The sequence below is a fragment of the Trachemys scripta genome, chromosome 11 (assembly GCF_013100865.1).
Source record: "Trachemys scripta elegans isolate TJP31775 chromosome 11, CAS_Tse_1.0, whole genome shotgun sequence".
NCBI lineage: Eukaryota > Metazoa > Chordata > Testudines > Emydidae > Trachemys > Trachemys scripta.
The window spans coordinates 57,577,169-57,601,066 of NC_048308.1; the positions used below are offsets into that span (position 1 = coordinate 57,577,169).

General features: G+C 43.0%; 1 protein-coding gene across 2 annotated transcripts in view; it reads right to left on the minus strand.

The window, feature by feature from the left end:
* ICA1L (islet cell autoantigen 1 like) overlaps positions 1–21,550 on the minus strand; it is a 30,959-nt gene extending 9,409 nt beyond the window's left edge. For both annotated transcript variants that reach the window (XM_034786508.1, XM_034786507.1), the window contains exons 1-5: positions 21,458–21,550; positions 18,879–18,917; positions 13,558–13,723; positions 3,464–3,536; positions 2,368–2,491 (exon numbers count right to left, since the gene is read on the minus strand). In XM_034786508.1, coding sequence (XP_034642399.1) covers positions 2,368–2,491; positions 3,464–3,536; positions 13,558–13,723; positions 18,879–18,895 — 380 coding nt within the window. In that variant the 5' untranslated portion in view covers positions 18,896–18,917; positions 21,458–21,550. The remainder of the gene's footprint in view (positions 1–2,367; positions 2,492–3,463; positions 3,537–13,557; positions 13,724–18,878; positions 18,918–21,457) is intronic.
* Between the last annotated feature and the right edge of the window lie 2,348 nt (positions 21,551–23,898).

A 23,898-nucleotide genomic window follows, 5' to 3' on the forward strand; every position in this document is an offset into this window, starting at 1 on the left:
TATGATAGTCTTACACAATCATATGCTATTATTTCTAAACCTGGTTGGAAATTTTCCAATAGAATATTAGTTTGTTGGAAAATGCCAATTTGTGAAAAGCAAAATGTTCTTCAGGTTTCAAAGGAAATTGGCCAGGGTCTTCCAGGTTCAACTAATCTTTCAAAGGAAATTAGCCAGGGCTTTCTGAGCTCCTGGCTCATCATCAGTCCGCCTTGTGGCTGCTGAGGCTCCAAGGGGTTCCAGGTGTCTGGCTCCTCAGCAGCCTGAAAACTTCAAGGCCAAGTTCCAAGGCTCCCAGATTCTTGACAGGTTTCCTGGGATGGGGGCAGTCATGGAGCAGTGGAGGCCAGGGTTTTCAGGCTACACTCCTTGACAGCCCCAGAAGCATATTTCATTTCAGAAACAAAATATTCCAGAATTTGACTTCCACAAGAATTTGAGGTTTTGATTTGTCCCGATTTGAGCTGAATTTTTTCTCCACACCTCAAGTTGTTTTGTTTTTGAAGAGGTGAAATTCACTTTCTTGTTCCGTTATATTTATTTCTACAGGTCCCCTGCTACATTTGATGTGTAAACTGAATGGTGAATAGTGAATGAGGCAAGGTTAGACAGTCAATGAGAGGTGCTGAGAGCCAAATTGTTTGCAACTACCATTCACTTTACACTTGTGTAACTGAGGCATTTTCTAGACTAGAATTGAAGGTGTGATGTTAGCCTGTGTTAGCATATATTACACACTTTGAAAGTCTGCACGCTGCCTTTAACACGTGCTAACCTGGTCAAGTTAAACCTGGGGGGATCCCAGGCTTCAATTCGACCAGCTGAACATGTGTTAAAGGCAGCTTGCCTTGTCTGCACTAGACTGATGTGTTAGCATATGTTAGCTAATGTGTGCTAATCTATTTTAATTCCTAATCTAGATAAAGCCTGAGAGCACATCTCGGACCTCCGTGGACAGAGTAGACTTTATATAGTGAATGAAGCATGATTAAAAATACATATTTAATCCACTGTCCTTCATCCAACCTGTGCTCTGAATTAGTCATATTTATAGTGGAAATAACGGTATGTGATCATTAACTAACAAAATAATGTATTATGATTCAAAGTGGCATAATTAAGGTTGTCTGGGTAACCTTAACCTTTGGTATGCTTTACAATTTTTTTTTTTTTTAAACATAGGTTCAAATTTAGAACTTACATATAACTCTTCGGTGCACTTTAGAGGAGGGTAAGTATTATCATCTCCATTTTACACCTGGGGAAAACTGAAGTAATTTGTCCAAGATTACTCAGCAGGTCATTGACAGACCTGGGATTGGAGCACCCCATTTAAGATAAACTAACACACCCCAGACTAATTAAAATGTTCTGTGACACTTCTATCTTTGCTTCAAACAGCAGTGAAACCCATTATGAATGGCCTTATTAAAGAACCTCTTTTCAACAACCAAAGTACCCTTTTCAAGGCATAGATAGCAAAGAAATCAGTTTTAAAGAGAAATATTACTTCCTTCTATACATCAGATTGTTTTTCCTTTGTGAGCTTGAAGATATTGGGTAAAATGCAGTCATGGTGTAAATAAATGCAACACCCATATAAGTCTCTGGCTAACTTCGATGATGTAAATGATGTACATTAATCAGAAAACTGATGTAAATGATATGGTAGTCTAATTTGCAAGAGAAATCCATCAGGCCTGATTCTGCCACCCTTAGTCATAATAGGTAATAATTCATACTCATAGGCCCATTAATTGCAATGGGACTGCTTACATAGTAAGGTACTACCTGACATAAATAAGGTTGGCAGAATACAGCTCTCAGCGGAGATTAAAATGAGTAACTTACACACCAAAGGCACAAACAAGGGAATACAGCAGGAAAACCAGCTAATAGGATGGTGTAACAGCATAGGGGAGATGCAGATCTGTTCCCTGCTGCAATTTTCCTGCTGCCCCTTCTCAGTGCAAGCTATACTACTTTATCATTTGCACCCACTTATAATGTTTTTTGATCAATTTACTCATGACATTTAATTTACCCCACAGTGTAGACTGCAGAATTTGTCCCAGTATGTTTTGTGCAACAGTATGGGTTTTTTTTGTAAGTTCAATTCAATTCTATATTTATATTTGCAATTCAAATTACACTGATCTTACTGTCTGTACTTCTTGATTATTTGTATTTTCTGTATATATTTCTTCTATTATAGTCTATTTGTTTTACATAAAATTGTATTTGCTTTCCATGGATCTAACCTCAGAATCTTAAAGCACCAAACAGATGCATTATTTTATGTACATAACTTTATATTAATAGCACCAAATGTAACTTGAAGGAAGACTACATAAAATAATTGAAAACCTTTGTTGAGCAGAAGAACAGAGGATCTTTCCAGTGGCTTCCATCATTTTGCCAGCTTTAGTAGCATCTTGCTCTCCTTGAACCTTTAAAAGGAGCCCAAGCTCATTTTCCTCCTCAGACATAACTATAAAAGGAAATAATTGCACAATATAAATAGATAAACTAACACTTCCAATGTATTTAATCATATTAAGAATAGTCCCCAGAGGGTGGGAAAACAAGCACATTATTGTTCAAAGTGATAAAAAGATCTTTAGGTTTTGACAGCATATACAGTTGGATATGGTATGTATTGGTGGAGAGGAAGGAAAGAAGGAATACGTTTTAAAGTAAAACATGCAAATGTCCAAGTCAGACTTTTCAAGTACTTTTTTTCATGTGGGATAGTTGGGCATCTGAGACTCTCTCTGGTAGGAGACACTGATAAAGAATATAGAGTCATACTACACAAAAGACTTTAGTCATTAGTATCTTGTTGTTTATGGTAATTTATTACTACATTTAAAAATACTTTTAATTGAACTCTGATTCATAAAGGATGTACTTTAAGCAGTGATCCTTGTCTGCTTACTTTTATTATCCTTTGTTACTTGTACTATCTGTAGAACTTTATAGAGATAATACTGCGCCATAATTTAAGTTGGAAAAACTCCCAATTTTATTTTAAATCATTTATTTTCTTAAACAGGGAGGAGCTTTTCTGAAAATTTAGGGAAACTAAAATTAAGTTTTATATAAACCACTGGTCATGTTTTTTAATAGTTGTAATGGCTTCCCTTAGTTCAATGAGAGCCTCAAGAATTAGGGTTTCTAGAACTAGTTGAATTAGCCATATAACGGCGTTCTTCATTTTCTGCAATTAGCATAAATATAGGTAGCATTAATGTATTCTATCACGAAATCCCAAATCTTGGCACTCAGGGTTTACACTAAAATAGTGACATTCTCCAGAAATTAAAAACCGTTTCAAATATGCCAGAAGGTTGTTTTAGGTTAAACAGTTATCTGGTTTTAACAATGGATTTAAATTCAAAACATTTTAAAAAAATTAGTGGTTGTTATTACACCAAATTAAAATACATATGTTATTACATACCATTGAGTCTCTGCTGGTATTTCTCAATAGTCTTTAGAAGATCTATACAACTTGCCTGAATGGAGTGAAAAACCTTGGGGAAAAAAAGTTAGTACATTAGTCTATGTAAATAGCAATGTGACTATAAATAAGAAAATGTCTGTTTGGTATATAACGTTCTACAGGCTAAGATTGAGCAAGTTTACCAGTAAAAGAAATTTAAAGCTAGAGAGATTCTTTTAGAAATCACTTGAGATAATCATATAAATGACTTCCATTGGTAAATATTCTTCTAGGCAGAATCTATCCAAAGCCTATGAACCAAATTCATCTCTAGCATAAGCAAATGCAATGAAGTCAAAGGATCTTGCACCTCCTTACACTGGGGCTGAATTTGACCTGCAAACAAACTTACTCAATATAATCAGGAAAGACCCACACAAGAAATGAGGTTACTTATACAGGGTATGTCTGCACTTCAAGCTGGAAGTGGAGTTTCCAGCTCAAGGAGATATATCTTCACTAGCTCTTCTCAAGCTACCATGTAGTCACAGCAGCGGGAGGGGCTGGCCACCCCACATATGTGCGTACCATCTCAGACAGATAAGTACTTGAGCAGCAAAACATAGATTCCATGGCTATTTCCATGCTGTGGACTATATGGGGCCCTCCTAGTTGTTGAAAACCAAGACATTTACAACTAATACCATTACAGCATCATCAGTATTTTCTTTCCAGTCACCAACCATTCGCCGGATGTTTAGTAATTCTTTTGATGGTGGAAAAAATCAGTAGCAGGGACATCTGCAGGATGAATGCAAGCATGAAGGAATGTTTGTCAAAGGCAAGTGCTACTGCATGAAGTAGAAACCCAAATACCATAACACGGTAAACAATTTTTGGTTATATATGTGGAAATATAGGAATACCGAAGTGATAAATTGTAGTTGCTATCCATGATAGGTGGTGAGGGCTTAGAGGGGAAGCTTGAACTGACGGCCAGTCACCCATGAGATGTCAGGGAGACAGGCCAAGATTTGTTTCTTTTTAGACATTTTAGATCTTTTCCTTGTGAGAAGAGAGGGTAGCAAATACTCAGGAAGCCAAATGTCAAGATGGTACTACTGCAGCAATGAGTAAAATATTTCTGTAACAGGGTGGCATGCCCCTTTTAAGGGTAAAAGGCTTTGGGACAGTCAGCCCTGTTCTGTAAGCCCCACCCTGCTACATCTGTGTAGGATTGGATTTAAGAGGAAGGAAGCCCTGCAGTGGGGAAAATCGAGGAGACAGATTGTCCTATGGCCTCGCTGAAGACAGGACCCAGTCAGGGACTACAGCCTGTCTGAAAACCTGGGTAAAGGGAGAGTATGCCAGCCTCTAGGTAGTGAGGTTGAAGCCTAGGAACTAGGGTTTGGACAGTTTATTGCAGCTGGGGTTAGCCTGCAAAGGAGGAGGCTAATAGTCAAGCCTGGCTGGGCTGAAGATTTGGTTGTTTTGCTATGTTCTGTAGACTTTAAGTGACAGACTCTGAGGCCCCAAAAAGATCGGACTCTGTTAAATGGCTTGACCAGACAGCTAGAATGAGTCAGAGAAAATACTGGGTAAATTTGAGGCAGGGCTGCTGCAATACCACTTCCAGCCATTGGTGATGGTTTCCATTTCCCTCCTAAAGCTTCTATAATAGACCTAAAAGAGCACTATCAAAAGCTTGTAAAGCGAGATCAGAGAATAAGGAAATGTGGAAGGTGATGGTTAAGGCTGCATGTCTGTCACGGAGGTCACGGATTCCATGACTTTCTGTGATCTCTATGACTTTTGCAGTGGCCAGTGCAGCTGGCTCTGGGGCTGCTCGAACAGATCAGGCAGCCCCTGGAGCCAGCCGCCAGGGCCGGCTCTAGGCACCAGCAAAGCAAGCAGTTGCTTGGGGCGGCAAATTTGCAGGGGCGCAAGAATCCAGCATGGGAGCTGAGAACCAACAAGGGGCCCTGGGAGCTGTAGTTCCTTGGTTAGCTCCCTGTCTATAGAGCCAGCCCTGGAGCAGGGAAAGAACTACATTTCCCAGCATTCCGTTGGTGCAATTAACAGGAAAGGGAGGGGGAAGGAGTGGAACTGAAATCTCATGCTGCAGTTTGCTGTGAATGGTAGGGACAGAGCCAGCTCTAGGTTTTTTGCCGCCCCCCACCTCAGCCCTGGACTCTTCCCCTGCCCACACCTCCCGTGTTGCCCCAGCCCTGGACTCTCCCCCACCCACAGCCCCTGCTGCCCCAGCTCTGGCCCCCACCTGCACCCCACTGTTGCCCCAGCCCCAGGCTCTTCCCCCACCTGCACCTCCTGCCGCCCCAGCCCTGTGCTCTTCTACCCCCACCCCCTGCCGCCCCAGCTCTTGTCCCCACCTGCACCACCTGCCGCCCCAGCCCGGGGCTGTCCCCCAAAGAAAGAATTGGGTGGACTAAATGGACAGTGCACCTCTCTATCTGAAGCCTAGCAAGGGAGATCCCACCAGAATTTAAAATGAAAAGTAAGGGAGGGGAGGCTCTACTAAGACCTGGGCAGCTTTAGGTACAGTACCAGGCACGTAGGAGGATTTACACTTCTGAGCCATGGAAGCAGAAATTGACTTTTCTTTTCCAGATTCAGAAAGGGAATCTAGCACCTGCCTTCCAGATTTGAACACCCTCAAAATTCAGGAGTGCTCAAGCTCTATTTGGGCAGCTGTTACTTCCTTTCTCCCAAATCAAATATACTGATCCACTCAGGGCCGGCTCTGGCTTTTTTGCCGCCCTAGGCAAAAAAGCCACCCGCCGCTCCCCCTCCCCCGCCAGCGCGGCAGGGGAGGGCGCCAAGCAATCCCCGACCGGCTGGAGCGCCAGGGGGAGGGCAGCGAGCCCGCCGTGGCTCTGCTCTCCTCGGCGGCCAGAGCGCCGGGAGCAGGGCAGAGAGCCCGAGCGGGGCTCTCTGCTCTCCCCGGCGGCCAGAGCGCTGGGGGGGAGGGCGGAGAGCCCCCGGTGGCCGGAGCACTGCGGGGAGGGCAGCGAGCCCAGTCGCAGCCCCGCTCTCGGGCAGGAGTGCCCCGCCGCGCCGCCCCCCTCCAGGCGCTGCCCCAAGCACATGCTTGGTGGGCTGGTGCCTGGAGCCGGCCCTGGATCCACTGTAACTTGCTGTAGAAAAAGTAGAATAAATTGAGCAAGAAATGCTTCCCAGTGGTTATTAGGACTGGAATTGCTATTTTCAACAGCCATTGTTTTTTTGTTTTTTTTTAGTTTTAGTTGTTTAAAAGGAAGACAGTAACATTGCATTGGCAAATTCCCCATAGAATCAAAGAATGGAACAAAAGAATAATAAAGGCACCTCAACTTTTCCTCATTTATGTAGGACAGTCTTATAATATGCATCCAGATATCCTCCAATCACACAAGCTGAAAATTGTTCCACTTTACTGCAGTTCTGTAACCATATGGGAACCAATCCTGTCTGTGTTCTGTGCACATCCAAAATTCCTGCTGAATGACCCGCACTGGGAGCGAATTACCAGTGACCCAGGGCTGGGGCGGCAGGAGGGTGCAGTTGGGGGGGGGAGGGGGAGAAAGAGCCTGGGGAGGAGGGGCAGCCAAAAATTTTTTTGCTTGGGGCAGCAAAAAACCTAGAGCCGGCCCTGCCAGCCGCACTGGCCACTGCTGGGGTACTTTGGGTGTAGGAGGGGCTCAGGGTTGGGGTGTGGGGTGGCACTTACTTGGGGGGGCTCCATGGAAGTAGCCGGCATGACTCTGCAGCTCCTAGATGGAGGGGCCAGGGGACTCTGCAGCCGTGCGCTGCCTGCACCCACAGGCACTGCCCCTGTAGCTCCCATTGGCTGCGATTCCTTGCCAATGGGAGCTGCAGAGCCAGAGCTCATGGCAGGGGCAGCGCAGGGAGCCCCCTGGCCTTTCCTCCCCCTTGGAGCTGCAGGGATATGCCATTCGGAGCTGAGTAGGGAGCCTGCCAGCCCTGTCAACCCTCCCCCTCCCCAGCACCAGCGGGGGTCCTGCGCTGCATGCTGCCGCCTGCTCTCCCCCAACTCTCCAGCACCAGTGGGGATCCTGAGCTGCGTGCCACCTGCCCCCCCCAGCAGGGTTCCCAGCCCCCACTACCCCTGGACTGCCCCCCTAGAGAACCCACAACCCCCAGTCCAAGTTTTAGTTAGGGGAATATAGTACAAATCATGGACTGGTCACAGGCCGTGAATTTTTGTTTACTGCCCATGACCTGTCCATGACTTTTACTGAAAATACCTGGGACTAAAATGTTGCCTTAGTGATGGTCAGACTAGCTAAAGAAATTGACTAGCTACAAGTGTGTGTCAAGATGTCTTAAATGCAGCTTCACAAATGTCTGAAAAATGGTGGTTTTTCCAGTTTGTTGCACTATTATGATGCATGCTTGAAAGAATAGACAGTGATAACCTAAGAAAAAATTCTTCTGTTTTTATGTATTAAGGAGATCTATTTTAACCAAAGGTTATCCTTCATGAGAGAACCTATGTAGTAAAAGAAAGGCTACTGAAATGATGTGGATAATAGTTAATGAATGTAATGTGAAACTCACTTATTTAAATAGTTCATATTGCAGTCAAATAGCTTTCATACCACAAATGTTATTGTTGCGTCTTACATGTAATCAAAGGTCTGGAGATGCTCCAAAAATTCAGAAGAATGGATAGTAGAGAAATGTCTGGGTTGTAAGGGGCTTTCCTTGCAAAAATTAATGCCTCCATTTAGCACGCAAAAAACAGGATTTGGACATTTAATTTGTAGCAGATTAGAGATTGCTTAAAATGGCTGGCATCTACATCTCAGACTATTTTTCTTAACAAGACATCTGTTGCTTTGATTCCCTTGCTTGGATAGACTGGATTAGAAGAGGAGAATGTACCATAATTTTTCTAAAAATTCAAGTTACTACAGAGAAATCATTTTTGTAATTTCTTTCCTCCAAGAGAAGGCTTTTTTAAAAACACATCATCTGATTTTTTCAAAGGGGTTCTAATTCTTATCAATTTTAAACTAGATTAATTAAGGCTGTAGGAGGTCAAATTAATGACCTCAAGTCATACAATCAGTGAGTTAGATCTGGATTTCAATTACTGCCATGTAAATCTGGATTAACACCATTGATTTTGCTAGAGCTGACTGAATGGCACCATTGTTTTTAATTGAATTACTCCGGATTTACAATTGTCTAAATGAAGTCAGAATCTGGCTCAGTGGAGTTTAGATCTAGGATTCCTTCTGATGTTCTCATCCTCTTACTCTACTGTAACCTTGTTAAAAATAACTGTCCACTGCTGGAGGCAGGTTAATAGTTTTACTTTGTGTTCCTATCAGCAAGAGGGCAATTATTTAATTTGTTTATAAATCTTGTAGCTACATCAAGAGGACCACTGATCTCTTGATCTAAGAAAGAGGGGAAATGTTTTGTGCAGTGCAAAGACAGAGACTGCACTCAGTCCAGAGCACACACTGCCAGAAAATGACTTAAGGCATCCCTCGTTCATCGGCAGTGAGCCTTCAGTTATCAAATCAGACACATGGAGGAGTTATGTCCCCCAGTAGCCTTTAATGCTGCATCTGTTCAAAACTGAACAGAAAAGCATATTCCAAAATCCTTTCATAAATAAATCCTCAGAGTCCTCAATCTAGCTGGCAGAGCCTACATGCTACACTTAAGTTAATGCAGAAAACAGTAAACAGCTAAATTAACCCACTATAGTTTGTTAAAAATAAGCAGTGATTTATGTGTAGACATACTAATGACAATTCAGTTAACTATAAAGTATTTTATTGTAATAACTCCTTTTGCTTCTGAAAAAAATTGATAAGAAATTAATGCCACTCTTACACTACAATCCACGTGAGCTTCAAGTTAGTGTGAATTGCCCATTCCACTGCAAGCAAATAGTACTTGTCAATATACCATTAAGTCACTGGTAGTAAATGCTAAGAAAATGTAATGTATTCACTAGAATTCTGCAGTGTGCTATGGATACTTTTTCCATCACTCTGCCAGACACCAATTCTGTTGCTTCAATGTGCACAGGCCTAGTCTACGCTAACGTTAAGTCAATTTAAATTGCCAGCTGTCGACCTACTTGTGCTTAAATTTATCTCTGGCTAACTTAAGTGCCCCACTACAGTGAGCCAGTAAAACCACCTCCACAAATGGCATGGAGCCATGGTTGACCTATTGAGGTCAATGCAGTGCAAGTGTAAACATGCATGTAGTGCATGACCTGTGTCAACCCTAACAGTCCTCCAGGAGCTGTCCCACAATGCCCCATTCCCTGCAACAATGACTGCTCTAGTCACAATTGCAAACTCCACTGCCTAGGAGTCACAGAAACCAGAAGACAGCCCCACCTTTTAAAGTGCCTTGCATATTTTTGAAATGCCTTTTCTTGATTGCCTGCCTTGGTGAGTACAGCTAGCAGCCCTAATTTGTTGTATTCATCTGCCCAACCAACCATGCTGGCTCCATAGAGTAGACAGGAGATATTGGATCTCCTGGGCCTGTGGGGAGAAGAGGCTGTGCAAGCATAGCTATGGACCAGCTCTAGAAACATGGACATCTGCAAACAGAATGCATGGAGGATGCAGGCAGAGGGGAATAACAGGGATCAGTAGCAGTGCCACATGGAAACTAAGGAACTGCGCCAGGTATACCCAAAGGCCAGGGAGTGCAGCAATCAATCTGGTGCTAAGCCACAGATGTGCTACTTTTACAAAGGCCTGCATGCCATACTGGTGGAGATCCTACCAGTACCCTTCAGGAAACCTTAGAGAAGCCTGAGACAGACAGCCCTGCCATGATCAGTGATGAAGAGAAAGAGGAGGAGACAGTTGCGGGGCTTCAGCTGTCCCATGAGCCAGAACCTATTCAAGACTCCACCACAGTCCTGGCAGCTGAGCATGGACAAGCCCAATGAAGGGCAAGGGACCTTGGGTAAGTGTGCGCATACGTTTTTCCTTACAATGTTTAAATTTAAAGAGGTAGCAGTACAACAAGCAGAGGTAACGTTGGCATCTGCTTTTCATTCCCCTGTTGAATTAAATGGCGAGGGGAAGACATGTGGAGCAGTTTGTGTATATACATAGGGAGATGTCCCTTGTATCCTCCAGTGAGATCTTGAGGAAACTTCAATGGAAATACTCTGCAATAATCTCCAAGGGTTGATAAGGCTGGCTGTATTATTTCTTCCTTCTTGGTAGGACACTTTCCCACAGCACTCTGTGATGAGTTTGGCTGGCACCATTGCAGTAAACAGACTAGAGGCATATGGGCCCAGGTGGTTTCAGAATGCCAGTAGCAGCTGTGCTCTCTGTGTCTTTGTTGCCTTCAGGAATGAGATATCAGCTTTAAACCACCACTGCCTGTGGATAGAATCATAGAAACCAATTTTTTTCAATCTTCCCCCATAGGTCATGTTTTCTAGACCTTTAATCATTTTTGTTGCTCTTCTCTGGACTTTATCCAATTTGTCCACATCCTTCCCAAAATGTGGTGCCCAGAACTGGACACAATACTCCAGTTGAGGCCTAATCAGCACAGAGTAAAGTGGAAGAATTGTGCCATTGCCTTATACTCATACCCATGGAATAAGAACTGAACATTTATTGTTTCATGCAACTGAAGTTCCCTCCCCCATACTCATCCCTAGCGGGCAATAGTTATTATGGCTGGGGTTGTGGAGCGGTGCTGTGCAGAGGCGCTCCACAGCCAAAGTGTCAATAAACATGGCTTATTAAAAGTTTTTATGGGAATAAGGGAAGGGAGTTTTGAAAATTTTCTTTCCCTTTCTGTTATGACTGTAAATCCAATGATACATCTGTCTGTTTTTATCAGCAGCAGTTGCTGCTTTGAGGGATGCCCCCTCCATACCTGCAGTATGGCTAACTCTGATGAGGAGAAAAAAGAGGATGAGGGAGAACATGTTCAGTGAGATTGTGCAAATCAATGCTGCGTTGGACCACAAACACCAGGCATGTCAGACAGCATGGAGAAGAAAAGAGGGGACAGGAGACAGGCCGAGGAATCCCAGCAGGAAAAGGAGAGGAAGATGCATCAAGACATTATGGGTCTTTTCAGGTAGCAAATCCAAATGATGCAGACCCTGTTTGACCTACATGTCCAAAAATCCTGGCCTCCCCACTTTTTACAGTCCTTGGAGAACTCCACAGTAGCAACTCCCTACACCCCCCACATTCCATGTGGCATCATAGGCCACCTCCTTACCCTCACCCATAGGCCACCTCCTTACCCACCCCTATTCCATATGGGGGGACAGCAAGGAAAACCACAGCTTCACAATTATGTGAGAGCCACAGCTACATGGACTACATTTGTGCAATGAAATGGAAAGAAATTATTGCTGCCTTTCCAATTTCAAAGTCCCATTTCCAGGCCCAAAGAACAATCCATCACAGAACACTACTATAGCTGACTGTTAAAGTGTGGTTTCAAAGCCTCCTTCAGCTGCATAGCTGTACATTGGGCTCCTGTAATAGCCCATGTCTGGCTGTTCAAAGTCAGCAGATAGCTTCTCCACCTCTTCCCAGTCAGCAGCTTTCCCCCCTTTGCCTGACAGATGTTACACAGGACACATCAGGCAGTTACAACCATTGGGATATTTTTCTCACTGAGATCCAATCTAGTGAGTAAGCACTGCCGGCATCCCTTCAATCTACCAAAAGCACATTCAACAGTCATTCTACACATGCTGAGTCAGTTGCTGAATCTTTCCTTGATGCTACTGAGGCTTGGGACTCGTGTATAGCTTCATCAGCAAGGGGTAGACTGGGTCCCTCAGAATCACTATTGGCATTTCAATATCTCCAAAAGTAATCTGCTGGTCAGGAAACAACGTACCTGTTTGCAGCTTTCTCAACAGTCCTGTCTTATTGAAGATATGAGCATAATTCACCTTCCTTGACCAGCCCACATCAATATCAGTGAAGCGTCCCCAGTGATCGACCAACGCTTGGATAACTATAGAAAAGTAGTCCTTTCTGTTGAAGAACTCTATGGCAAGGTGGGCTGGTGCCAAAAAAGCAATGTGCATGCCATCTATTGCCCTCAGTCCAATTCAGGAACTTCACTGCTATAAATCCATCCACTATGTCCTGAATATTGCAAATAATCACAGTCCTGCATACCAGGAGACAAATAATGGCCCTACACACTTGCATGATGATAGCCCCCCACTGTGGATTTTCCAACTCTAAAATGATTTCCCACTGACTGGTAGCAATCCAGTGTTGCAGGCTCCCAGAGAGTGATCACAATTAATTTCTCCACTGTCAGAGCAACTCTCATTCTGGTGTCCCTGCGCTAGAGGGTTGAGGTGAGCTCAGAACACAGATCCAGGAATGTGGCCTTTCACATCAGAAAATGCTGCAGCCATTGCTTATTGTCCTGAGCCTGCATAATGATACAATCCCACCAGTCAGTGCTCAATTCATGGACCCAAAAGCAGTACTCCACTGTCTGCAACTGCTCCATGAACACCATCAACAACCTTGAATTATTTTCTGAGATGTTCCTCTGCAAAATGTCCAAGAAGAAATTGTCATGTCCCCTGTGTTCTTGCGGTACTCCCTGAGTGTTTGAAAATACAGGAGAATCATGTGTCCTGTATTTGCAACATTCATGAGAATAGTGCAGAGCACTGTGGGCTCCATGCTTCTGTCTGAGATGGTGGACACCAAAATGTGCTGCACAGGTTTGTGGGATTTAAAAAAAAAAAGGCATAAAAATTATGCGATGGAGTAAGTTGCATTCTGGGAACCTGACCCCTAGCTCCCAGAGATTCCTTGGCAAGTCATTTCTATCCCACAACACATTGCGAAAAGTTCCTAAAAGATATCATGTCAAACAGCAGCGTGAGGCACACTGAGATATCTACCCGTGGTGCACCGTACTTTACATCAACACAATTACACCTAGAGAATATGCGCAGTGCTGACGCAAGCAGCCAAGTATGCATGCACATGAGCAATGCACAAACTTTGGTGGCTATACAGCAATGTAACTTGCATCAACCAAAGTTTGTAGTATAGACATGGTCACATAATCCTTACGTTTACCTCTAGTTTGGCATCCAGCTCTGCATCAGATGCAACCACATGCTCGTCTTCTTTCTTTCCTGTAACTTTGATTAGGACTTGCTTTGTCTTCCAGTATTTCTTCTGCATTCTGCTGACTACAGACTGGTCTTCTGACCTATATTTTCCATTGGTATCCTCGGAGTGACTATGAGAAAGAGATAAGTAAACAGATCAAAGAATTGTTTCAACAATTTACTATGTATACAACAAAGCAAGAAATTAATAAAATATTACCATTGCAAAACAATTTAGCCAATCAGTGCTGACATAGTACTTTCTGAATGTTCTTTGAAATCTATTTGTGCATTATGTCTAGTTGGTATGAAAGCCCCATAGTCCATCATAATGATGTCTGAATTGGTACTTACATATTTTTAATCATTAGGACTATTTACTGCAGCGTAGCTTGAAAGTGATTAGTACAATTAAAGCTATATGGAAAAAGGAATTTTGATATTTCAATGTTTGTTTTCATCCCAAACTGGGATGGGAACTCAAATTTTCACAAAACAAAAAGGTCTGAAAAATTAACATCTTGACAATGTTATTTTGCAAAAATTATTTTAAGAATTTTATTTTATTTTTAAGAAATAATTATTTTAATTTAAAAATATTGTCAAAATATCAATTTGAAATAATACTCTTTTACTTTTAAATAGACAGTTAAAAATTATTTTCCTTTTGGAGCTGACATTTCACTTTTCTCAAAAGAAAATGTTTTGATTTCTGAAAGAAAGGAAAAAAATTGCAAAAATCAACTTTCCCGCAGGAAAGTTCAATTTTGACAAACCCATCTTTTCCAATGGGAGAAAAAGGTTTGTTAAAAAAAATGCAACCAGCTGTATATACAATGTTGCAGGTATTTGTAAACTTCCAATTTTCTACCCCACACATAGCTATTTCACCGAACATGGTGCTTCTGCTTATGGCCACTGACTAAACAAAGCTCAGAATTCCTAGCTACTTTAAAATGTGTAGAATATAGACTGGAAAAACAAAATGAGGGAACTTTTTGGCTCAACAGCTCAGATAACTGATTTTCATTCAATAGAAATTATATCAGTGTTTTGTCTATATAGCTTTTAGATATATTGAATGTTAGCATGCTTTCAAAGGTTTAAAGGTAATTTCCAAACGACTCAACAAAAAACACATCTGTTCATGAAATATATACTGAATGCCACAGGCGCCAACTTTGTGATTTCCCGAGAGATGCTAGACCCCCGTTCTGCCCCAGGCCCCACCCCCACTCCACCCCTTCGCACAAGCCCCTGCCCTGCCTCTCTCCACCCCCATTCCTGACCCATTCCGCCCCTTCCCCCCGCTTCTTCCTACCCCTTGTTCCCCCCTTCCTCCCAGATCCTCCTGCACACCGCTGAACAGCTGATCGCAGTGGATGGGAGGCGTTGAAAGGGGGGGGGAGCTGATTCGCGGGGCTGCCGGTTCCGTGGGTGCTCCAGTCCCAGAGCATCCACAGAGTCAGCACCTATCATGACTGCCCCAAATAACAAAGTCAAAGGGACATAACTCGCCTCAAAATTTTTATCTTTCAGGTTCTCCAAAGTAACACCAGTTCAGATCTCATGTGAAGACCTGACAAGTATTGGTTGACTTTCACTAGAGAGTCCATTGGAAGACATTTCACAGGTTTGCAACATTTACATGTTTTAATTTTGTATAAAAATAATCTAATTGCCAAACTGATAATACACACAAAAAGAACAAAGCTAAATAAAATTTGTCATAGTTTATGATTTCTTCAGCATTCTTTAGTATAACTCACTTAATTGGGACAATCTGGTGGATTCCAGTTCATTCTGATTAAGCATCTGTCTCATTTAAACTAAGTTCATCTAACTTTACAATGTTGTAACTGCATATGGCTGCACCTCTCTTTGTAATTCACAGGACAATTAACACTTGTCTTCACTGCTGAGTTAGAGAAGTTAGAATTATACCTCGATTGGTGCCCCAATTCAAGTCCTACCCACACAAAAAAAAACTTTGAGTGTGGGGGTGCTTGTAACTGGAGTTGCCTGGCCTGCCGGGGTACAGGCTACAGCTGCAGTTAGTACTAACTAACTGTCAGCTACTAACATGACCACTCTACAGCTCAAATGTTATTTCAGAGTGTGGCCACTCTCACTCCATGTAGGCTAATTTAAGAAAAGTTAATTTGAGGCTAAATAACCTGATTAACTCTACAGTGAAGACATATCCTTAGACCAAAATAATCCCAGCTAGGCAACTGGAGCAATTTTGATCATCCTATTAAAACAACATAACACTCATTCTGTTTTATTAGGGATAGGGGAAAGAAATCTGACTGGTTAATTTCTGTTCTTCAAAAGGGGGTGTGCATCACATAGGCACTGACTCTGTGGGTGCTCCAGGGCTGGAACGCCCAGGGGAAAAAAAATTGAGCACCCACCAGCAGCACCCTGATCAGCTCTGCCCCTCCCCCCAGCACCTCCCACCTGCTGGCAGCCCCGCCAATCAGTGCCTCCCCCTCCCTTCCGCTGCGATCAGACGTTCCGCAGTGTGCATGAAGCGGGGGGGGGGGGGGGAGGATGATGGCGGGGCATGCTCAGGGGAGGGGGCAGAGTGGGAGTCAGGAAGAAGGAGGGCGGGAATAGAAATGAAATAGTGAGCACCAAATTTTTACTCTTTGTCAAACATATTTCCACCTCTTGACTTGTTTAAATATTTATGTGACATAGCCCCTATTATCTTAAACCACATCTAGAACATGCCAGGATAGATAGCAAAGTGGGACTTAAAAAAAAAAAAAAAAGCTATATAGGATTATTAAACTTGCATAGAATAGTCCCAGATATCTTACAACTATTTAGATACGTGGACAGTTCATTGTAGTGTTTGGAACTGGTAACAACAACAAATGCTAAACATGTCTATATAATAAAGAAGATATTGTAATTTTTAATGAAGAAATTAAAGCCTGTGGACATGCACATATGTTAGGTGGCTCTAGAGGATCAGGGCTAACCATCTGTCATTGCCATATCATTTTTCAGTATATTGCTCTTAAATAAAGAAGAGAAAGTCTAAACAGCTTCACAACTTTAAGATCCTGTCAGATATTGTATTAGAAGAAACAGTTATTTGAAACCTTGCAATTCTAGAAGCCTTGTAAAATGATGCCAGACACAACATCTCCATTTGATACATGCAAGCTTGATTTAGAAACTGGATCAGCACTACTGGATACTATGGCTCCTGAGGCCTGATCCTGCAGGTTATTAGATGTGACTGATTTTAGAACTGCTCTGTAATTTATGAATACTGCATGTTGACCTGGTTATTGGGGTGTTTAATGTATAAGTATATTGATTTAGTTTTAATAGGATGAGAAAAACAAGCAGGATAGGAAAGAATGGCTCAAAATAAGTCACTTCTCAGCAAACATTTGAGAGTTAAGCGACAATGCCCAGAAAGGAAAAGCCTGAGAACACAGGAGATCAAAAGAGATGTGGCAAGTTTAACTAGGACTGCTCTTTCAAAAGAAGGGGGAGAGAGTTGTTTGGGGGAACCACACTGAGACACAGGGACCTACTGAGTGTGTTGGAAGAAGTTAGGTCTGCCTAGTTTACAACCAGGTGACGATAAGACTTTAGGTAAGAGAGAAATGTGTAGACTGTTTTAAATTTCTTTTTCTCTAAATGCATTGTTCCTACTGTTAAAAATAAACAATACTTATGTTTTAAGATGACAGTTTTATCACAGTATGCCATTGGTCAGAGACTCCCAGAGAACTGCAGGTGTTTGAACTCAGTTGGTCCTGCAGAGTAAGAACAGTTGATACACAGGGTATTGTAGCCAATAACTAGGTCTATTTATGAGAGATTTGTCGAATTCCATCCCAGAGTTGACCAGATGCTTGAGGGCATGCACTTAGAGAGACCAGAAAGGGGACAGAGGTGCCCAGTAACCATGATATTGAGCATCTCTCTGTTTCTCAAATGAAGTTCATGAAGACCTCACTGGGGCTATTTCTACCAAAAAGTAACTGTCACTTTTATTAAAGGCCCTATCCTGCAAACTTGCAGTTTCCTATCAGCTTCAGCAAGACTCCACATGGGCATAGTGGTCGATCTGCACAGATCAGCTTGCAGGATTAGTGCTTGAAGCCCCAGTCCTGCAAACAGATATGTATATGCTTAACATTGCATAACTTTCAATGGAACCATTCATGTGTTTGTATGTTTGCAGGACTGGGATCTAACTATGTAAACAGTGTATGCAGCCATATAGAATAGATGAATTCCTAGGAGGCAAACATGGGCGGGTGTGTGTGTGTGTGTGTGTGTGTGTGTGTGTGTGTGTGTGTGTGTGTGTGTGTGTNTGTGTGTGTGTGTGTGTGTGTGTGTGTGTGTGTGTGTGTGTGTGTGTGTGAAAATCTCCTTCAAGAACATAAATGCAGAATGTTAAAATAAATGTTTAGGTTGACAAAAGTAAATAAAAGGGGAATATCAAAGCTAAGGCTGACACACTAGAACAGGCTTGTGCCCGTGGAACCCAGGCTGCAAGTACTGATGGTGTAAGTCTACCTGGAGTGTTGCTTCCTGCAATAGGTTTTGACCCTGTCCACATCAGCAAGGCAAATTACTTCAATACCAGTTGAGAAGGGATCCAGGGGATTAGTTCTTTTATACAGTGTGGATTCAACCTAGAACTTTCATATGGAAGACTGTTTAAACAAGAGAAAGGTGGCTAGGTACTGAAGGAGAGGAACATCAGATAAGATGGGAAAGAGAGAGTATTTGTGCCCTAGCCAAAACTGGCTTTTGCTTTTTGAAAAAAATGTAATCTTGAAAACCATTACAGGAAATAATTGTGTAGCCTCTATTAATCTAAGGTGATGGGAGAAACACCTTTTAAAAAATATATAATTTTCAAGCCTATGTTACTGCTTTGGCTAAAAAACAGTGTGAAGCTTTCCTCTTTTCCACATGGCTGTGCTACCTGAAACACTTTTCAGGTCACTTCTTGTAAACCACTTCAGGGTCAGGGAACACTCATGTTGTGGAGGAGTAACCAAGAATACAAATTCAATGCATAGGACAGGAGATAGAGGGATAGTAGGAAAAGAAATTACTCAAATGAAACATTTTTTAAAAGATTATTTTGTTTCTTTTAACATTATAAACCATGTGCAGTCTTTTTACAGCCTTTTCTCCCCAGGAAGGATAATGCTAAATTTTTTCAATAGGCTCTCTTTTTTCAGCAATATTTTTCTTCTGGGTATTATATGTTGCTATAAAGTAACACTCCTGACTCACCTAGGATGGCTATCCATTCTGCTGTGGCTCTTGTTACACCTATGGAAATAGACCAAAAAATTGTTTTTTCTCTTCTTTCCACTTCCACCACGTCATTCGAGAAAAAGCACATTTAGTACAGAGAAGGAACAGCAACTGAAAGCTGAATCATAAAAGAGCAATAAAAAGAAATTTCTTATATGTTGGGCAGGATACTATGGTCAGGGGCAAGGTTACAGGAGGGAGAAGGGGACTTGACCTAAAACAATATTTCAAAAGAGAGAGACGAAAAAATCTCACACTTATCTAAAGTTGCTGAGAACTTACAGAAATCAAGTTTCAGGGCTGTGGGAGTAAGAAATTAAAACTAGAGTTGGTTGGGAATTTTTCTATTAATTGTTTTTCGTTGGAAAATGACAATTCATCAAAACCAAAACTGTTCACAGGAAAAGGTCAGTTTCAGTGAATTTCCCAGGTCGAAATAAATTTCAAATTGTTGAAATGGGATGTTTCAACATTTTCTAAACCAAAAAGTTCTTTTTTTAAACTACTTTGTTTCAAAATGTAAGTTAATTTATAGGGGGGAAAAGGTGGAATAAAAGGTCAGAATGAAACATTTCAATTGATCCAATCTGGATTATTGGTTCACAACTATTTGAGATTTTGACTTTGTCCCAATTTGGGATGGGAAAATTTCTGAAATCTCATATTCTTCTGGGTTGGGAAACTAGTTTCCTACCTAGTTGTGATGAAAATAAAACCTACTTTTTCAATCCCCAGAATAGCACTGGGCATTAATAGGGTGACCAGGTGTCCGGTTTTCAACCGGAACACCTGGTCAAAAAGGGATCCTGGCGGCTCCAGTCATCACCGCTGACCGGGCCATTGACTGTCTGATTGGCGGCGCTGTGCAGCCGGGCTGGCAGGCTCCCTGCTAGCCTCCACACCACGCGGCTCCCAGGAAGCAGCTGGCATGTCCCCCTCTGGCTCCTAGGCATAGGGGCAGCCAGGGGGTTCTGCACGCATATGTGGAAATAACCCTCTTATTTCCTACTAAGATGTTACTCTGACCAAACATCATCTGCTCCTGTTTTTTCATTTGTTGTCTCCTGTACTCAGCTGATGCTTAGGTCAAGTTGTTCCTCCCTCTCAATTGAGGGGGAGGGTCTTTAGTTTTGGTGGGTATAGGCTTCTAATAGCACAAATCAGTCTGGGTCCTAGGACACGAGGGGTGTGGGTTAGAACCCAAGTCCCACTGTGACTCGGGTCCAAGCCCTGCCATTTTGCAGGGTGAATGCAGGTCAAGCCGCAGACCTGAGCCAGAAGGTCTGAGTAGTGCAGTATGGACATGTTAACATGGCTGTGAGACCTGGGTCCAACAATTGTAAACCTGGGTTTATAATGCAGTGTGGTGCTCAATGCTCAAGCTGGCTAGGAAACATCAAGTCCACAAGCCTGTATCTTGCAGACCTGGGCTTAGCCTTAGAAATCCAAATCTGAGACCAGTCTAAAAGCCTATTTGGGCACGTATGCCTCTGAGCTGAGCTAATTAGGTTGTAAAGTCTGGAGGAGAGGGACAGGGTATGTCTATGCTGAATGTAAGCCTAGGGTTAGTAGAACTTGAGTTAGCAGTCCTGGGTTTGTTAACCTAGGGCTTGAGCGTTGACACTCATTTGTAGCCCCCCCTTAGGAAATGTTGAATCCTGTGTCCCAACGTGGGGTTCCAGTGTCTACACTGTATTATGCGAGCCTGAGTCCAGCCACCCATACCCGAGACTTTTTAATGTACTCCCAAAATGTGGCTGCTTAGCCTCGGATTAGCGTGATTTGTGTGTAGACGCATGGCATGGGGGGGAGGCTAGGTTTGAGTCTGAGTTCAAACCTTGGGTTTATACTGCATGTAGACATACCCACAGTGTCTTCATACCTGTTAGTACAGACCCCAGCACACTGGGTCTCCAGTTTGATTGGGATCTGTAGATGCTGTAGAAATCTGATAGTTGATAGCTGATCAGTAGTTTGATTAGTAGTTTGAAGACATATGTTAAATGTTATTCAAACGAGAGGGATGCCAAGTAGCATCCCCATAAGCCATTGGAAATTAAATCCCCTTTAATCCCTGCACTAAGGGCCCCCATGGAAATTTGGGGTGGAAGGGCCCTGGTAGCCAGGAGAAGAAGAAAAGGGTTGCTGAGAACAGTGAGAGGCATGCGTGGCAGTAACTGGCAGTGACGAGGTGCTATGTGTTGGGGGAGCAGTAACTGGTAGTGATGAGGTGCCAGAATGCGGGGGGCATGAACTAGCATTGAGGGGGAATGCTGTGGGGGCACTAAGATTTTGGGGGGTGCAGTAAGTGTCATTGAGGGAGATAGGGGAGCAGTAACTGGCATTCATGGGGCAGGTTGTGGGTGAGGGAGGCGGTAACGGGCAGCGAGGGGGGCGCGTGCTGGGTGTATGGGGGGCCGGTAACGGGCAGCGAGGGGGGCGCGCGCTGGGGGGCGGGGCCAGGGAGCCCTGCGGAGGGGCAGTAGGTTTACGGTCGGGTGCCGTGAGGGGCTGAGAGCCCCCCGCCCGGTGTACGGCCACGGACAGTCACTCACCGCCATTCAGCCTGCGGGGGCCGGTGACGGTTCCGGCCCGTTGGCCCCCACCCAGCGTTGCAGCAGGTGCCGGCTGTGGAGCTTCCCTGGGAGCAGGCGAGCCGCCCCGCCTCCCAGCACTCGAGACCGGTGCGGGCTGTCTGTCACGGCGGAGCGGGTCAGGTGGCGGCTGGGGGGTTGTACTCCCGCCCCGCCCCGCCGGACTGACACGGGCTAGTGGGGAACGGGGGGCATCCGTGACCCCAACCTGCACAGCACCTGGCTCTGCCCGGGGCCAGCAGGCCCCACGCCCCATTCCTCGGGCACCCCCTCTGCACCCCATTTTGTGCTGTCTGGTTGCTGCCCTGACACCCAGAGGTGGCTGCATTTCAGTGGTACCTTTATAAATAACGGGTGTGTGACCTACTGTGGGGTGAAAGGGTCCCTGTGCCCTCAAATATTTAATCCAGCCTTAGTTGATGGTGTCATGTTGTCTTCTGGTGGTGGTTGTTTGCCCAAAGGTACGGGGGCTTTACAGGCAAGTAAGAAGACATGGGCTCTGTCCTTTTAAACTTCCACTCTAAACTAGACATGGCATTGCCTAATAGTGTCAACCAGCCAAGGATGGGGATGGGTACAATACAAGTTTTCTCCTTGTCTCCTATATAGGCATAAAAGTCAGAGCTAATAGCACAGGCCAGAGCAGCGATGCCTGATGGAAAGCTAACCTGGAATTAATTTTGTTTTGAGAAAATCATCTCCACTGTCATTCCAAATCCTATGGACTATTATGGCCCCGTTTAATTTTGAAGATGGTGACCAGCTCCAAAGGTAATAGGCGTATGCAGATTTTGCTGTGTATTCCAGTGACATTTAAAATGTCACATTTTCCCCCCAAATATTTAATTGTGTTCCAGTTGAGGGAGCTCTGAAAACAAGACGTTTAAAATGGGGCAGGGGGAGGGAGGAAATCCTGCTGAGACTGTTCTTCTCCTTGCATTCAACAAAAATAATCCAGAGTGAAAGATGTACCTCTGAGGTAAAAAGAGAAATGAGGAAAATCAAGTGGGGGGAAAAAAATGAACACAAAACTTAAGTATTGCTCTGTGTCAAAAACTAAGTAGGCAGCCTCTTGTCTTAAATAACTGCTTTAAAATATTTCTCTATACTGTCCAGTACAGTATTATTTGATGTACACTAAGAGACAGCTTCTGCTAGCAAACCTTTGATAATTGCTTAAAGTTTTCAATGTAAGTAAAATGTATAAGAAAAATGAAAAACAGTTGTAAAGACTTTTCAGTTAATTAAGAGATTGACCAAAATTGTGATTCTTAGAGCAAGACTGGTGAAAGAATAATTAGCTATATAATTCGGTCCTCACAGCAGTGAAACATAGTTGAGTATCTTTGTGGAATTGTCATAAATCCCATCCAGTATTCTCAAACTATTGATTTATTCCACTCTACAGCCCCAATCCTGCAAGTTTCCATGGCCAGACCCTGTGCTTATGTACAATAACTTGCAGGATCAGGACTTAAAAGGAAATCAGCACCAGAATTCTTTTTTTTTAATGCCAACTTCAAAAAAGAAACTCACAAGCAGGCTATTGATTAGACAAGGTATAGAAGAAAGGAAATTATTTTTAACTTAAACAGGAACAAAGTAAAAATCTGACATGGCACTTCTTTCCTATCCAAAAGTTAAAAGGCACTTTTAATTGCAAATCCTACAGTCCTCACTCAGACAAAAATGAGTAAATGCTGCAATATGATCACTTGTCATTCACCTTATTGTTAAAGAAACAAACTATTTCCCAGTTTATTTATACAGTTCCTTGCTTTGCGTGTATAGTTAGGACACACAAAATTGTACAAGAAAAATATACAAAAATATATTGGTCAGAAGTAGAATCATCTTCAGATGGGATACTCAAGCATCCTTGGTTCTAGAGAATTTTCATTGTGTTCCAAGAATTCATTCACTATGTGGCCCCTATTTTAAAATCAGCTCATACTGACCATTCAAATTGGTATGATGAAAGAGGTAAACACACATACTCCTGGAAAAACTGCTTCATTAAGACCTTTGTAAATTAGAGCATAGGACCTGAACAGAATCTATAAAACATTTTCAAGGCCAGTTAAACAATTTTCCTTAATCTCTAGATAGACTCTGAATGTAAACTGAGTAGAGAGCAGGGGAGATACTGATGTAATCTTGTATTGTGTAACATCTGGTATCATTTTATAACGTTGGGCAAGTTATAGTGCTTTTCTAAATTAAAAAACAACCGTGAACCTTTTGAACTACAACCCGTGTGTAATCCGAAGGTGACCACAAACACTAAACACAATGGATCATAATACTGTAATTTCAAGTGGGCCTTTTTTGATCGTTACAATATTTGATAATTACTTAAAACTTCAGCTGGTCACTCCAGTGATGCAACTGTAGCAGACACA